The sequence below is a fragment of the Coloeus monedula genome (genome assembly GCF_965178545.1).
Source record: "Coloeus monedula genome assembly, chromosome: 1".
In the NCBI taxonomy this organism is placed as follows: Eukaryota; Metazoa; Chordata; class Aves; order Passeriformes; family Corvidae; genus Coloeus; species Coloeus monedula.
The window spans coordinates 146,405,944-146,422,667 of NC_138781.1; the positions used below are offsets into that span (position 1 = coordinate 146,405,944).

Genomic DNA, 16,724 nt, shown 5'->3' on the forward strand with positions numbered 1-16,724 from the left:
ATTGATCTCTCGAGAGTGAACTTTCTGGTGCTATTGGAGGACGGCAGCTGTTGGAACCAGATGGCAAACAAGGCAGTTCTTACCAGAAGAGAGCCATTATACATCTCTGCACAGCTGGTCAAACACCACACCCCTGCACCAGCAATGTGGAGCACAGGGCACTGACCTTGCATTACTGGGCAATTAAACAGAGCTCAGGAAGTAGCTTTTATTCTGTTTTTTATCTGTTCCAAATTCTAAGTACAGACACCGTGCATCTTAAGAGTTACATTTGGTTTAGGAGGAGTTTGTCTCTTCTCCCTGCTCATCCTACAGCTGGAATGCTGGCAGTTCCAAGGTATTTCATACCTCACATCTGAGTCTGATGGAAAAAATGCTTTTTGTATCAAATAACATACAACTGTTAAGTTTAAAATATAAATCTGAAAACTACCTAATATTAAACTCTAGTTTACTGACATGCAAACAATCCTTGTTTTTAAGGCACAATTTCTATGTGCAGTTATTTGTCATAACAAAGTTTTAAAAAAATAATTGTAGGTTCTTTTTTAAAAAGCACTAGTAGTCTTCTGTAAAGCATTAGTTTTATCTCAGCTACATTTTAATAAGTTTATAGGAAATTCGTAACACAATGTTCAACTACTCTCTTATATTCACACTTCACTACAATTCGAGGTTTTTTTAATATATAAAAGGCTATTCTGCCAAGTATTAAAGTGTCAGGTGCTTGTGCTGATTGTGTTCATAGACATGACCTTCAAAAGAACCACTTTTCAAAATCAAGACTAGTGTAGTCTCAATGGGGAATGATTTGTTCATGAGCTTGATGAGCTCTGTGCTATTTAAAATGTGAACACTGCAATGAAACCTTAATTTTAAGAATGATCACTAATGGGCAGAAGACTAAAATTTCCATTTTGATACTCAAATCCATTCAAGTGATTGAATTATTATCAAGGAGGTTTTATTTCAGACGTACAGATAAACAGATTTAAGTGTACTCAAGAAGTAGCTTGGCTCCTGGCTTAACTAGACACAAAGGAAAAAGCAGTTGGGCAAAGGAAGGTTGGCAAAGGAAGGTGAGCTGAACCCCTCACACTCCCCTTAGCTGAGCAGAAAACAGCTGGTTCAAGTAGCTTAGCTGCTTAAACTCAAGTACAACATTATTGTATAATGTTGGTTGGCAACTCTTTTCCCCAGAAGGCAGCAGCAAGTAACATTAACAGTATCCTCAGTTCTTCAAACAATACTTGTTATGAGATGGGTCTTCTAGAATTATAAACTTTAACACCATTCAGCATTGAGGAGCGAGCATATTTTGTCAGAAGAGCACCAACAGTCTGCTTCTCTGCACACAAGTCTCTAAAGAGGAAATAAAGCACACGGCATTGGCATTAAAAGATATTCTCACACAAAATGAATCTGTAAAATACTTGTAACTAAAGCAATAAACTGGATTAGGATATTAGGGAAAAAAACCCAAACTACTGTAACTGTCACATAATGCTTTAAATTACCTAAAGTTTAGAACTTTTCTTGACGTTTAAGGAATAGGCAAAACTATATTTCTTACTTCAGAAAAAAGAATTTTGGTTTTTAGGGGGAGTTTTTATTATTACTGTTGTCTAATGAGTTTTCAGTCTAGCAAAACAGTTAGCTCTGAACTATTCAGTTATTTTACTGTAAATTTAGAGCCACTCATAAAGGATTGATGCAGTTACTTCTGGGTTACCATCAATATCTGCTCAAATATATCACAGCTGGGCATTCCAGATAGTGCTGTAGTGTAAGTCTTAATGACCAAAGGAACAAAAGATGCAGTACAGGAAGCACTACTGCTCTATAGTTCTAGTGTTGTAAATATAGAGACTGATTTTGCGTGTCAGGAGGTTTGGCCTTTGAATTAAGTCTGCCTTAATCAAATGAGAGTTATCACCTATTTAAATCCAGTAGCATCAGCTTTTTACACAAATTTAAATCCAAAAAAGAGTTAAGGATCCCAGAGGTGGGTATTCTATTCATACAGAATCCATATTCATTTAAAATGCAAAGTTTAGTAGCTGAGGCTACTGGATGATAGCTCATCAGAAGCCAGTTATGCAAAAAGGAAAGAATATAATACTTACTATATTTTAATAAAAAGAAACACATCCTTACTGTATATAAGGGGTAATATCCACTTCTGTCCACTTTTCTCGTATGCCAAATAAGCTGTTGAATCTTTCCTGGTTGTCTTCAGGTAACTCTTCTACTTTTAGCAGACAGATGGTCTCTGGTCTTGAACTTTTATCCACAAGAGCCAAGCCCTGCAGATCAGCATCAGAAAGAAAATGTTAAATACAGATACAATTAAACTTCCATCTTTCTGACAGTATTCCATACAAGCTGCTCTTTGCAGATCCAAAGCCTTCTACAACTGCACTACCAGAGACAAACCGAAGAAGTATCATAAAGGTGCTGTTTTACATGCAGTGTTTATAATTTTCTTTATGACAAGAAGGAAGGGATAATCCATTGGCTTCCAACATCTCTCTGCCTTCCTTTGAGGAAAAGGATTCCCATAGTGCTTGCTACTCTACTGGCTGTCACTACAATCTGTTCAACAACCTGAATTGTTATGATTCCAGACTACTGGTGCTCATAGAGGATGTCATAAAGCGTACTTGAATTCAAAAGCTGACAGAAACAACACAATACCCAATAATGGATAAAATCTGTGTATGACACAAGTCAGTTACAGCGTACTCACAAAAGAATCCATACATCTTTATGTGTTTACCTGAAGCTGATCAAGCCTTGTTGTCATCCCCTCAGGGACACTCTGTTGCCAGACTTCTTCAAACTCTGATAGATTGAATTTAACTGCATTTTGCAAAAGCATTTGTGCTATAGCTCTGCATATTTTATCTTCACACATTTCAAAGAAAACCTCCCCTGCTGAGAAGCAAAAACTAGGTTATCTTGGGTTCTTGCCTTTTGATAAAAGAACAGAGAACAGCCTTGTATTTCCATTCTGTTCTACAGTCTTCTGTACAACAAGTATCCTCTTTTTTCTTTTCCTTGGGAAGTAATGAGACTTGGTAATAATTTGGATAAGTTATGGTATCTTATTCTCAAGAACAAATTATGCAGAATACAGCATATACAGCAAATACAGTATCAATTCATATCAATAAATGTATTTGCCCTCCATGTTTTCCCCTTTCACAGTGTACTGTATCTCCTACAGCTTTCATTCCTTTTTCTGAATGGCTTGTATTAAAGCATTTGCTTAAACAATTTCACTTAAACTTTCACTTCTTTAATCACCCATATGAGATTATGAAGGGATAAGACTTCATTTTTCTCTCACACTGACTTGGCTAAAATTCTCTGAACAAAATCAGGTATAAACACTTCCTTCTATTGTTTCAGCCACCTGTCTGTAATTCAAACTGTTCCTTGTGCAACCTACTTAAATATATTAAGACAAGAGTCTGTTGTCACTCCAGTTACTTTCCTATGTGCTTTAAGGTTGAGTGCAACTCCTCCTTCAGCCGAAGGTGAGATGAAAGCAACTGTGGGAAAGAATTCAGACTAAGGCAGTGCAATATTGTATCTGCGTGTGAGCTGGACAATGGAAATCTAATCAATACAACCAGCGGATCTTGTGGTGCAGTTCAAGAGATCAAAGGCAGATACCTACTTCAGGCAAGCTGAATTCATGCCATTGACTATTCACAATAGCACAATTAATTGCTTAAATATCTGAGGCCTTCTAGGGTATTAAAGAGAGATGTCATCTAAATTTTACTAGTGATCTCTCTTTAGTCACACAATTATGGCTTGTGGACACCTAATAAATCACTTCCAGTACCTCTGTTCACAATTTTCCCTTGTGTCTTGTACAGTTTAATAGCCTTTTTTCCTATGAAACTTCCTTTAATAATTGTACTGATTTTTAGCCCAGTTTGCTCCCTCCTTAAACTGGCACTGTAACAAACTCATTTGTTTGGGCCATCCTTCACAAAATCTACATTTCCTCATTAATAACTATGTCTTTTATGCAAAGTTAAAACTTACCATCAACGTATTTCCTGCCATAGCTTACAAGAATGTGTTCTATCATCTCTCTGGAAAAAAAAAAACAAACCCAGAAATCAAGTTCTAACACTGTTCTTTAGGACACTACAGAAACAGTTACCAAGAAGATTAAGGTATGGAGAAAAAAATAAATTGAAGAGACTAGATTACGAGACACATTTTTGTGGGTGAAATGAAGAAACAGATTAAAAAAATAGAAGTAAAAGAGGTAACAAAAGGGGACAAATAACAGATGGGAGCTGATTTAGCCTGTCAACCACAAAGGTCTCTTCCACTTTCTAGGTGTAACTAGCAAAGACTAAAATGCATAAGGAAAATAAGGAAAAGAGATTCTTGCAATATCACTTCTTTCCAATGATAAAGAATGGTATCAAAAACAGTGTGTTCAGCAGGACCAGTGTGGTGGCCAGCTAGCCCGTGGTACAAGGGACAGAGAGTTCTCCATAAGACAGTCCCTGGTGCCAGAGACTTAGTGGTCATGGTGATAAAAGAAGCCTCTCCCAGGATGCTTTGTTCTGTTACATTAATCTACCCCAGTTCTGCTTCCCCGGTTGGCGGTTGGCTGTTGGCTGCTCTGCCTCCTTGCTACCTTATAAGTTCCATGCCATAGAAAGTTCTCCACTCCAGGTTGCCCCCATTGGCCTTTGCCACTCACCACTCTGCCAGAGCTCCCCCATGGGTCCCCATTCCCTTGTCTCGCCTTTGTACCGCCCCCGTGCCCTCAGACCTTGGGTTTCTGGTGCTAGCCCCACCCCCATAGTTAAGCCTGAGTTCTCCATTGTTCTGGGTCTTTGCCTCTAGAACCCTTCACAGTGTAGAAGCAATAAACTGCTCTTGTGGAAATCTATGCAAAGAACCTTCCAGCCTCTCTTCCACTGACCATATTACTGAAGCTGTCCGTGCATTTGTGCGTGCGCGCGCGTGTGAGTGGATATAGCTGATCCCGTGGAGCGGCTTCGCTTTGGAGATGCCTTTCAGAGATCGCTACACCTCGCGCTCCAGCACAGAAGCCACAGAGCCAGAGGGATAGTGATAGACCAGGGCAGGGATTGTCCCCCTGTACTCAGCACTGGTGAGGCTGCACCTCAATCCTGTGTCCAGTTCTGGGCCTCTCACTACAAGAAAGTCATTGAGGGGCTGGAGTGAGTCCAGAGGCAGGGAATATAGCTGGTGAAGGGTCTGGAGCACAGGTCAGATGAAGAGCAGCTGAGGGAGCTGGGGGTGTTTAGCCTGGAGAAAAGGAAGCCCAGGGGATACCTTCTCAGATAGTATGCAACAGGTAAACCAAACATTTTTGGCTAGCTATAGCTTCAGAACAGGTATTTCAAGATGCTCAGCAATTTACAACTTAAGTACATGCTACTTCCATCATTTACAACTCAGCAGTAATGTTTCTACTATGAATCAATGGAAATACTACCAATAAACACTAAAATCAGTTTACTAACCTATCTGTCTAAAAATTCCTTTGTATATTTTTAGAAAAAAAGAAAATGTATCATTTAGACCATGGTAACTAGAATCTAGATTTGCAAGACTATAATTCTAATAAACAGTTAACAAGTACTGTAATTATTAATAGTTAATAACAAATGTAGGCAATTTTAAGTACTAAAAATAATTGTTTACCTGGGTTCTAGAGATCCAAGTTCTTCAAGGCAGGCACATAGCGGAACCTTACTCAAAGGCCAGGACTCTGAGTCTATTAGCTGAGTCACGTGATTCAGGAGTTTCATCTCATAGTCAAAGTCTAGGATTCTCCAATATCCTGCCAAACAGAGCACCACAAAACACTATTGGAAGGAGAACATTAATACCTTAATTCTGTTGCCATAAAGATACATTACTGGAGTCTGGACATTCAGGTCACACCTCTACAAAATGCAGCAGCATTGTGTCTTTTCCAGGATTAAAAGCTGAGAAAAGGAACTAAATAATAAGAGCAAATGTAAAGGAGAATGAAACTTAGTTATCTCAATTGTTTGTAATTCTTTAGTAATTCTTTAACTGCCACAGATACAAAGACACTACAAATATCATTCCAAGATGAATCAGATGTGAAAAAACTAATAATTAGTTCAGGCACAGAACTGCATACATTGGCCCTACAAAGCAAGGTCAGGTCCAGAGAAGTTCACAAAAATACAGAAATCCAGATGACTCTAGGACTGCCATCACCTTGTGTCCCAGTGGGGTTTGGGCACGGCCAAGTAAAGGAGTGTCATAGGTTAGCAAGCATAGTCCCGGAAGGGATGTCCTTGCTAAGGGGTGCTTACAGTTTCCTCTGGGACCTGACAGAACCTATCAGCTGGCCAGTTTGAATATGGACAATTCTCTAAGCCACTTAAAGTTGTGAACACCTCTGTGATCCACATTTAAGAATAGGCAAACTCCCCCTCCCAGCTCTCTCTCGTTTCCGGCGCTGGCACAGGTGGCTGCAGGCCCCGTGTGGGGGCCAGCGGGCCCGGCCAGGCCCTGCTTGGGCCAGGCCTGGCCGGGCCACGGCCATCCTGGAGCCATGGACCTGTTCCAGCCGTGGAACCCCCCCCACTGCCTTGCCGTGGGCAGCCGGAGCGGCTGGGCTCTCCCCCCTCTCCACTGCGATAAGAAACATTCAACATTCCAGCTGCAAAGCTGCAAGGCTGAGGTGAGATTAACCCTTTTATTGCTGTGAAGAGCTGAAAACCTGAGGGAAGAGAGAGAGAGAGATGCTTAAAGCTGAAATTCTTTTGTGAAGCTATGATATATCAGAGTATCCCGTTGTAATTTCATGAAGATATGGGGGGTGGAGTGTTCAACTCATAAGCAAAAGCACCTGCGCTGAGATAGGCAGATGCTGATGCAGCTGTAATTTCATGAGATGTTTGGACAGGGAGAGATGAACCAGATGAGGACTTCTGCTCCAAATGGGAAAGGAGAAAACCTCAGTCCCTAGAGATGGACCAGATGAGGACTTTTGCTCCAAATGGGAAAGGAGAAAACCTCAGTTCCTAGAGATGCCCCCAGAGATAGTCCTAATGATGAAGATGATGAAGACCCTTTGCTCCCAAGGAAGGAGAAGGGCCTCTGTTCTTGTTTCTGAACAGCTCAACCTTAAAATTGTACCCCAAAAAAACTTCAAGAGTGGACCCTCGAAAGCAGTTGCGGGAAAAGCTGCAAGTTGGGGGAAGGGACTCACATGCGAGCAGAGAGACTCCTCTTCCTAAATGGACTGAACAATATTTGGAAGTGGGCGGCTGTCTCGTTGTGATAATGTTTTCATAGCATGAGCAAGAAGAGACTTCTCTTTCTACATGGACTGAACAAGGTTACTATGGAAGTGGTAAACAGACTGAAGGGTTGTCTTTTTACATTGTCAGTGGGAGAAGGGAGGAAGGTGGGGGGAGGAGGAGAGTTCTGAAGGTGGTATATATTTTTTTTTTCCCTTCTTTTAGGTCTGTTAATAAACTTCTTTATATTCTTTCAAGTTTGGTGCCTGCTTTGCATTTCTCCTAATTCTTATCTCACAGCAGATAAACAGTAATGAGTATTTTGGACCAAACCACTACAAGGAGGAGTAGGAGCTGTCCCAAGGTGAGACACTTGATCAAGCCTTGCCTCACATGGTAGGAAGACACTGAGATAAACTCAGTCTGGGAGGAAGAAAAGACTGTGAAAAGGGTGGGCTGTGGTTACCTGAGAATCAGCTATTTTTTCCTCTAGGGCTACAGAAAGCAGTACCCACTATAATACCCAGTATTCATGAAGAGGGTGACCAGCTGAAAAATATGCTGAGGGTGGGACACTGATACCAGTGTTTGTAGCAGCAAAGAAGGAATCATCCTGGAAAGAGAGAAACTGGCAGTGCCTGCTCAGCTTTATCCTTCTGATCAGATTCATAGCAGCAGAGGACATAGATCTATGGAAATGTATCTTACAACTTTGAAATAACTTGCACCTTGAAAGACGAGGATGTGGAATGGGCCTTAGAAAAATGAGACATATATTTTGGGGAAAATAACAGAGTTACTTCCTCATAGATAATAATATTCTTCAGATATGAATACCTTCAATTTTGCAGGCATCTATAACTTGCAATTGGTGGAGTATTTCTTCTTCACTTGCCTGAATCAAACTTAACAAATCTTCTGTTGTATACTGCAACAAGGAAAAAAAAAGGAAGGAAATAAAAGAGGTTATTCTTATTCCTTCTTTGCTTCAGTGACCACACTAAATGCATTATAAGCTACAATGAAGGGAAGACTTAAGACAGATTTTTTTTTCCCCCCAGAGTCTGAATTTTCTAGGGCTTACCACACTCTCTGAAACTTTTCCTGTAACTTAAAACATTTTCTCAAAGGGTTATTCAATATAAAACCCAGTCTAACTACAGGAAAGTCTTTGTACCAGGCGTAAGTAATATACCTGTATTCCCAGAATGTCAAACTAGCACAAGTAGACATTGTAAGTGAAGTATCCCAGCAAGAATGAAAAGTGAATGTGTTCTGGCTTTTCTGAAATCACATATTTTAATCTGTGAGATTCAAAGAAAAGGCAAAGCAAAAATCACTTATCACATCTGGATAGAAATCAGAACCTGAACTTAGTACCTCCACTGAGGGAAAGTCTCCTCCACCATGACCTCAACAGCAACATGTTGTGTTTTGGTGTCTGCTAATCAACTGGCACACAGGTAGCACAGAGCCAGCCATAACACAAACACGTCCTTGCAGAAGTTACGAGGTGAGATGGGAAAGTGCTGTGGGATACTGTGGTAAAGACACGGGTGGAAGAGAAGGTACCATGAGGAGTGAAGTAAATGGAAGAAATACCAGACTTCAATCCACAGGAAATAGGGCATCAATTCCTTTATTCACATTACAGCCTATTTAATCAACTTTAGTATTAAAGTTCTGTTGATTATAGCTTAAGAATATTTCCTATCAGAAAGAAAAACACTGGATTAAGTAAGTATTGGATTGAGATCTATCAGACTATGCGAACACAAATGGCACAAACCAACACTAAGTTTGGAATATTCACATGTTAAAAAACCATTTAATAAATATGGAAAGGTCTCCACCTCCTGCTATGCTATTCCTGTCAGAGTACGTTGAAATACCATCAGGCCAAGCTCCCATCAGTATGTCAATGAGTGATGACCATATTATACAGTACTTAAAAAAACCACTGCTAGCAATTGAGAGCAAAAATATCCCCAAATCAGTAAGTGTGTTTGAAAATTTAACTCTGCCATTCAGATGCCTTGCACACAAGTCCTTGGCATGTTCCCGCTTCGAGGCCAGCCTAGCAATTCCAACAGCTTTTTTGAAGACATCACTGCCCTCAGCTCTGATGCTTCTATCAGCTGCATTGCCCTTGCAAACATAAAATGGAATGGGTTGACTTGCACCATGTCTACACCATCAACTTCTAGAGAATATGTGTAACATGTTTCTGATCCTTATTCACAGATCTTAGTCTGTGATCATCTGAGTATGCCCTATCATTTCACTGTAAAATTCAGTACTAGCCTATCTATTTATAAGCTTTCCTCTAGTTTGCTAAATCACATCACTATGCAACAGCTTGCCTACAGTACCATTGATCTTTATGGCTTTTTTGCTGGGGTTCTCTTGTATGATACAGTCCTGAAAACCATGAGAGGCTTACAGTAAGCGACCAGAAGAAAGTAATTTGTTTTCAAACAGATTAAAGGTGACCCTAGCACCTCAGGATAAATATTAAGTGTAAGCAAACAAAACAGTGGAAATCATTACTACACATATATTGTTGGGGATTGCAGTGAGAATTAGTCCCATAGGAAAGAGCTTTCCCCTGGAGAGCTTTCAGATTCATTTCAGAGTTCCACCAGAGGCAAGGTTAAGACTTGTCTACATTTATCAAGATATATCTAGTTGTTCTTGAGTAAGCTCATTCAGAGGAAATACACTCTCCTTCCAAATAAATGGTGATCAATCCTCAAACCAGGCACTAATGTTTGGAAGACACTGACATCTTTTTATAATACTCAGTATTATGAATAAATATTTAATGATTTTTTCCGTGTTGCTAGCCTTTGTCAATGCTTATAATTTTTAGACAATTTAAGCCCTTTAACCTTTACTATCTCTTATTTTGCTGTACATCTTTCTATTCCTAGGTCAGAGTAGGCAGGCAATTCTGGGGACAAGATTCTGTAACTGATCAGAAATCAGTCTGTTAATCATCCAAAAAGAGAGAGGCATCATGTCTCTCCAAGGGAGAAAAGTAACATCCATCTTTGCACGTCCAAGCACATGCAGGTGGTTTGCTGGTGTCAGCTTCAACCAAGCCTCAGCATAAAATACTTGGGAGCAACTATTTTTTGTTTTAAAGTCAAAAGGAAAAGAATGTATCAACGAAACTAACAAAACCACAGAATTTTTATCAGCCTTTTATCTGAGATCATATGCTGCACAGTCCAGGTCTCTCCATTACTCTTTAGGTCCTAAACTGAATTTCCTGGAAACACAATAGGACAGGACAGGATTTTACTTGTGTTTTCCCTTCTTGTAGTGTCAGTCCTATTCTGTGCCTTGTATCATCCCTGTTACTCTCTTCAACTCCCTTCTTCTCCTTGTCATCACAGTTACTGACTGGCAAATGACTTGCACATGGCTGTGCTCTGACCTCATACATGACAGACCCAAAGAAGAAGGAAAGGCTGCATTATACCTTAGTAGTCATATAAACTATCAAGGAATTTAGAAAAGGTTCTGAAGGCTGTCCTCCAGAAAACTTCCCATAGGAAAAGGGAAATGCCCAGTCTCCTTCTGTGTCCTTCATTTTCCTCTTTTAACTAATAAAAAGGTTGCTTACCTGTACCCACTGGAAGTGCTAACAACAACCAACTTGTTTAGAATAGAAGGGTTAAAAAATTAACTCAAAGAAGCACTGTGAATCATGTGAGGAGAGGGATTTTTCTACTTATGAATGTATCTTCACTTTAATTTGCTCATTACCAATTACAAGAAAGCAATTTACACAGCTGATTTACCTTTGAAAATGTCAAAGTCTGATCTTTCTGACTATCAGGCCCGTCATATGGATATTCCATTAAAAGCTTCCTCAGTTTCTTCAGTTTTGGTCGACATCTCCTTAATTCCCAATAGTTATTGGAGAAACCAGCAATCTACAAGAAAAAACAGTGACTCTTAAAACACTAACATACTATCTGGATTCAAAGCTGCTTACCAAAAATTATCAGCAAGAAGTGTTAATCTAGTCACTGAAAACAAGAAACTATTAATAGGGTAATTAATTTGACGACAAAACAATCATTGCAGTGTTTTCAGTAAAAAAAATTACTACAGACAATGAAGAATAAAAATCCACTTTTGATTGATAAAAATATGTTTGTAGTGCGTAAGACAAAGGTAACAACTCAACTCTGCACGCAAATGACAGGAAATCACCACGGGAGACATTTCTGCACAATTCCCCTCAAAACTGTTTTTTGTCTTAATAGTAAATTATACTACTGCCATAAAAGCCCTCCTATATTAACCTGAGTCTATCTTCCCCACTTCTTCCCATGCTTGGGATCTACTTCACAGCCTTTTTACTCCTTAATGAATCATCACAGCCCTAAGCTCAAGCAAAGCAGACATTAACAAGGACAGTAAGCTACACTTGCACACAACTGACCAGACATCTCTGTTCCTTGCCCTGAGTCCAGACACAAATGAAGAGCATGCAACAGGAACCTCGGCTGTACTTGATTCAACAACACCAACTTACCAAAGCTTTACTTTCAGAGTAATCCTGTGGTGTTTCACAGGGTACAGCTTGGACTTCCTACAAGATTCTTTGAAGAGGACAGACTATTGGAGACTTTTCAGCATTGTTCCTGCTATTTACCAAACTGACAGAAACGGGAACAGAATGGCAGAGGCAAAACAGGCTCCAGCTTAGTGACTCCTGATCCAATCACTAGTTCTGTGTTAAAAAAGCTTCCATGAAAAAACCTCTAGACAATACTTTAAAATACCCTAAGTGCTTTACCAGAGTACTTGGGGTATTTTACAAGTTCTCCACTAAAAAAAAAAAGCACCAAAACTTTAAAATAATATTCCATTTAAATGAATTAGAAGAAGAATCACCTATATAGATAAGAAATCCTATACAAATTCTAATACAGAGAAATCTCTCAATTTTAATCAAACTATTCCATAGCTGGCTTGGCAAAAAATTCAGGTAAACACCAATTTCCTGATAAACTTCCAAGCTCCATGTCAAATAGCATTTACTTAAGTGCTAGGCTTTTTTCCTGCCAAGTTGTTTTCTGATCAATTTGGTAATAAGATACTCTGCACAGAAAAGAAAATAACTAATTCTAATTTATATTCCAAAGCTCATAACCTGAGCTGGGCTCTGTGAGGTGAACAAAATGGCAGATGCTTTGGCTGTGAGTATCAGCCATGCAAGTGATACAAAGATCAGCACTGAGACTGCAAGTGAAGGGCAGTGAAGCCCCCAAAGAACTGAGTACATATAGTATCTTTTGCTATGTTTCACAATTTGCTGTGTCAATGAACCATCTAACATTTTTGAAATAATCTTGAGAGCTCTTAGAAATAAAACTTTTTAAATAGTTCCTAAAAATCACATCTGTGATGTGTAACTTCACAGAAATAGTGAAATTATTAAATGTAGCACAAAAAAAAAAAAGTATATGGAAGAACATTACTTTCTCATTAATCTACTTCATCTTGAATTAACTTTTTACATTAGCTCATTGGATCTCATGGAAGAACTTGGAAGATGTTGAAGCAGGATTATTCCTCAATGATGCCATTATGTCCATTACAGCAAATAATTAACTAATATTTGCCTAGCTATTTTTAATAGAATCTTATTAACTATGCTTCAGAAGTGCAGAGAACAATGAATTCTTTAAACTGAGAACTCTGAAGTCATTCACTCCAACAAATGTTTTGATATGCTAATTGAAAAAGCCACCTTTGAATATATTCCTATATTTAAAAAATATATGAAATACTAAAAAAAAATAAAATACTAAAAATAAAAAAATAAAATACTAAAATACTAAAAATAAAAAAATACTAAAAAAAGTATTCAGGCATGACACGGTAAAATCTACCTTTTGGGGAATGCGCTCCTAAAAATCAACCTGTAAGTAGCTTATTTTAAAAACAGTCACTAACGCTGAGAAATTATATTTTCTTTGCAAGCTTTTACTATCAACCACAAGTAATTACTATGCACTGAAAATAAACCAAAGTTTTAACTTCTTGGAAACAATAATAATCATATATTACAGGGAAAGTTCAACTCAAAAGAAGGGCCCTAAAGACATAGCACGGCCCTGTGTAAAAAGCATATTTATAAGGACATCCTCCTGGAGCTGGTCAATATACAAAGAAGCTACAGGAGACTCATCCTTTCTCCAGTGGCAGCCTGCAATAGCAGCTAAGCAATACCACAGGGCATCTAAAATGGCATTAGAAGCCTATGTTTAGGCAACTGAATCCCAGCTGGGTTTCACATATACATCTTGGACAAAATACAAGAAATTACAGAGAATAAGAAAGCAGAGAACTAAAGCAAATAAACAAAAACCCTGAAAGACATACCTGTGAATGAATAACATTACAAGATGCCGGATCTGCATTCAGCTCCTCTGGAGTTTTGCAACCAGGAACAAACAGGAGCATATTTGAGGTATCTGCTATTTTCATGTCGTAAGTTTTATCTTTGCTGCACAACACTGCATGTTCATCCTTTTCACCACGGATTACTAGGCTGGAAAAAAAAACCAGCATAAAGATGTATTTTTACCTCTATTTCAGGATGAACACTTGTTAAACTTGTCTGATATTGTCTCACATTTATACATTTGTAAAGAAGTTATAAACTGCAGTTCTGTTTTGTAGCAGCAGTCACAGTTTACCAAAATATAAAGATTCAAATGTCAATTAATCTATGTTTTCCCCTCTCATTTTAATGTGAGAAAACTCAAAACACAAGCATTTGAAGTTTTCATGCAGATCACAGCTGAACGCCTATAGTCATACACCGATTCACACGACCCCCTGAAACACTGATTAAGTGATGCTTAACGCCTGAACTCGTTCACTAATCTTAGAAATTAGATTACAGATAGAGCTGTTCTTTAATGAGGACTGAAACTGGCCCAGTGTGAAACAAGAAAGCAAACAGAAATTGTGTCTATTGTGCAGAGCCCTTCAGATAATTAATATCTATTTTCTTGCAAGTTATTCCAAACGGGAAAGAAAATCATCTTCTAGAACAATTCTGGACAATGTAAACTACTCTCTTCAGCTCACATACTTGATTAAGTAAAGATTCTGCATGAGAATATGGTAATACCAAAGCAGGACCACAACAGGGTCCCTCCCAGGCTACACTAACTTAAGTGCTCAGATTCAATTTAATTGAACTGCTCCTCTTGCTTCCCAAAGCCTGCACGCATGAGCAAAGCTCACCTGTGCCCCAAGGGGTCCTCAACATGGTTCAGGCCTCTAACAGACGATACTTCATCAGTATTGCACTAAATAGGAATGGGCTTACTAACATACATCTCAGAGACTACCTTCTTTAGAGGGAGTTTTCATATTGTATTATTTTAAAGATTTTCCTTATGTCACTGGCATTGCTGTAAAGGAAGAAATTTAAAACAGTATCAAAAACTTATCTAGAAGCTGCTCTTGGTCCAGAGTTTGGTGTCACATAACCATCCTACCCCATGCCCATGCTAATACTGTACATCCTTCCCTGCCAATTTATCTATCTTGTAGGCACCCTGCCATCCATACAGGAAAATCGCAAAGTCATCAGGATTCTTTTAGAGACATCATCTCTTTTCTAAACTTATATTCATAGAACTGATCATAGAATCATAGAATATCCCAAGCTGGATGGGACCCACAAGGATCATTGAGTCCAACTCCTGGTCCCGCTCAGGACCGCCCAAAGAATCACACCACGTGCCCGAGAGCGCTGTCCAATTGCTTCTTGAACTGCGGCGGGCTTGGTGCTGTGACCACTTCTCGGGGAGCCTATTCCAGCACCTTCTGAGTTTTGTTTAGAAGCCTTCACAGCAGGAAACTGTCCATATAAAAAACCCCAAACAAACTCAGCAAGCTTCTTATAGGTTAAAGAGTTTTTAGTTTCCAATGTAACCCAGACAGGTTTAAGGGATTTAAGGAGCTGTTACGCAAACCGCATCAGAAGAACACAAATGTGGACAAAGCGCCGTTCACAGGATGTCCCCGCGGCGCGAACCGCGGCGGCCCCGCCTCCCCCGCACCCGCCGTACCTGTGCCCCGCCTCCAGCTCGGCGCAGAGCCCCGGTTCCAGCTGCAGCAGGCAGCACTCGCCGCCGCCGGCCTGCGGGCCGAAGCTGAGGCAGTGCACGGCCGGCAGCAGCTCCGCCGGGTTCAGCTTGGCCGTCTGCAGCGTGGCGTCCACCTCGGCGCGGCTCCGCATGGCGACCCCCGCTCGCTCCGAACTCCGCGCCACGGCCTCCATCCCCCGCCCCTCCGGGGAGGCGGGCCCCGGCGGCGCGCGCAGCCTGGATTGATTCTGCGGTTCACGGCCGCGCGCTCAGCGGCGGCCGACGGGGCGGGCGGGAACTGCTCCGGATTACAGCACGGGGAATCGCTCCCCTCCGCTCCTCCGCCGAGTCTGATCTGGGACAAACCTCCCGATTTCTGTCCAGCTGCACAGGAGCCGGGCTGTGCTGCAGTAAAATCTCTCGTTTTGCCAAAAATGCAGTAAAAATCTACAAAATGTGCAATCAAATACCAAGACAAAACACTACAAAACCAGGCCCAATATGGAAGTCACTGCCCAGCTCTGAGGCAACATAGAATCATAGACGTGTTTAGGTTGGAAAAGGCCTCCAAGATAATCAAGTCCAAGCCTTTATCTGGCTCTGGCAAATCCAGCACTAAACCATGTCCTTAAGTGCCACATCTACATGTCTTTTAAACACCTCCAGGGATGGTGACTCCACCACTTCTCTGTACAACCTGTTCCAGTGCCTGACCACCTTTTCTGTGAAGACATTTTTCCCAATATCCAATCTAAACTTCTGCTGGTGCAACCTGAGCCATTTCCTCTCATCCTCTCACTTCTTATCTGGGAGAATCCCTGCCTGGCTACAGCCTCCTTTCAGGGAGTGGTAGAGAGCATTAAGGTCTACCCTGAACCTCCCTGTTTTCAGACTAAACACCCGCAGATCCCTCAGCTGCTCCACATCAGACTTGTGTTCCAGACCCTTCACCAGCTCTGTTGCCCTTCTCTGGACACACTCCAGCCAAGGGGCCCAGAACTGGACACAGGACTTAAGGTATGGCTTCACCAGTGCCAAGTACAGGGGGATAGTCACTGCCCTGGTCTTGCTGGCCACACTGTTTCTGATACAGGCCAGGATGCCACTGGCTGCCTTGGCCACCTGGGCACACACTGGCTTATGTTCAGTCACTGACCAGCACCCCTTTTCCACCTGACAGCTTTCCAGCCACACTGCCCCAAGCCTGAAGCATTGCTGTGGCACTCTCTAGGTTCTTCCTTGACACCAAAGCATGACTGCAACTGTGGAGAGAGGAAGAGACAGCAATGGGGCCTGACTG

At 40.7% G+C, this 16,724-nt stretch overlaps 1 protein-coding gene across 1 annotated transcript; it reads right to left on the minus strand.

Annotated features, from left to right (window-relative positions):
* Window positions 1-842: 842 nt before the first annotated feature.
* DSCC1 (DNA replication and sister chromatid cohesion 1) lies at window positions 843-15,621 on the minus strand. Its single transcript, XM_082297255.1, has 9 exons — window positions 15,407-15,621; window positions 13,701-13,869; window positions 11,102-11,236; window positions 8,130-8,220; window positions 5,713-5,851; window positions 4,063-4,112; window positions 2,780-2,937; window positions 2,158-2,306; window positions 843-1,362 (listed from the first exon to the last, which is right to left on the minus strand). Exons 1-9 carry the CDS (start codon window positions 15,616-15,618, stop codon window positions 1,254-1,256), a joined length of 1,212 nt encoding a protein of 403 aa, XP_082153381.1. The 5' UTR covers window positions 15,619-15,621; the 3' UTR covers window positions 843-1,253.
* Window positions 15,622-16,724: the final 1,103 nt, after the last annotated feature.

Excerpts from the sequence above, each read along its gene's own strand:
- DSCC1 (XM_082297255.1), bottom strand. The coding sequence starts at position 15,618 with ATGGAGGCCGTGGCGCGGAGTTCGGAGCGAGCGGGGGTCGCCATGCGG. Across the intron at positions 11,237-13,700 it reads GTAATGTTATTCATTCACAG|ATTGCTGGTTTCTCCAATAA; the intron begins GTATGTCTTTCA and ends TTTTTCTTGTAG. Across the intron at positions 8,221-11,101 it reads AGACTTTGACATTTTCAAAG|TATACAACAGAAGATTTGTT; the intron begins GTAAATCAGCTG and ends TCCTTGTTGCAG.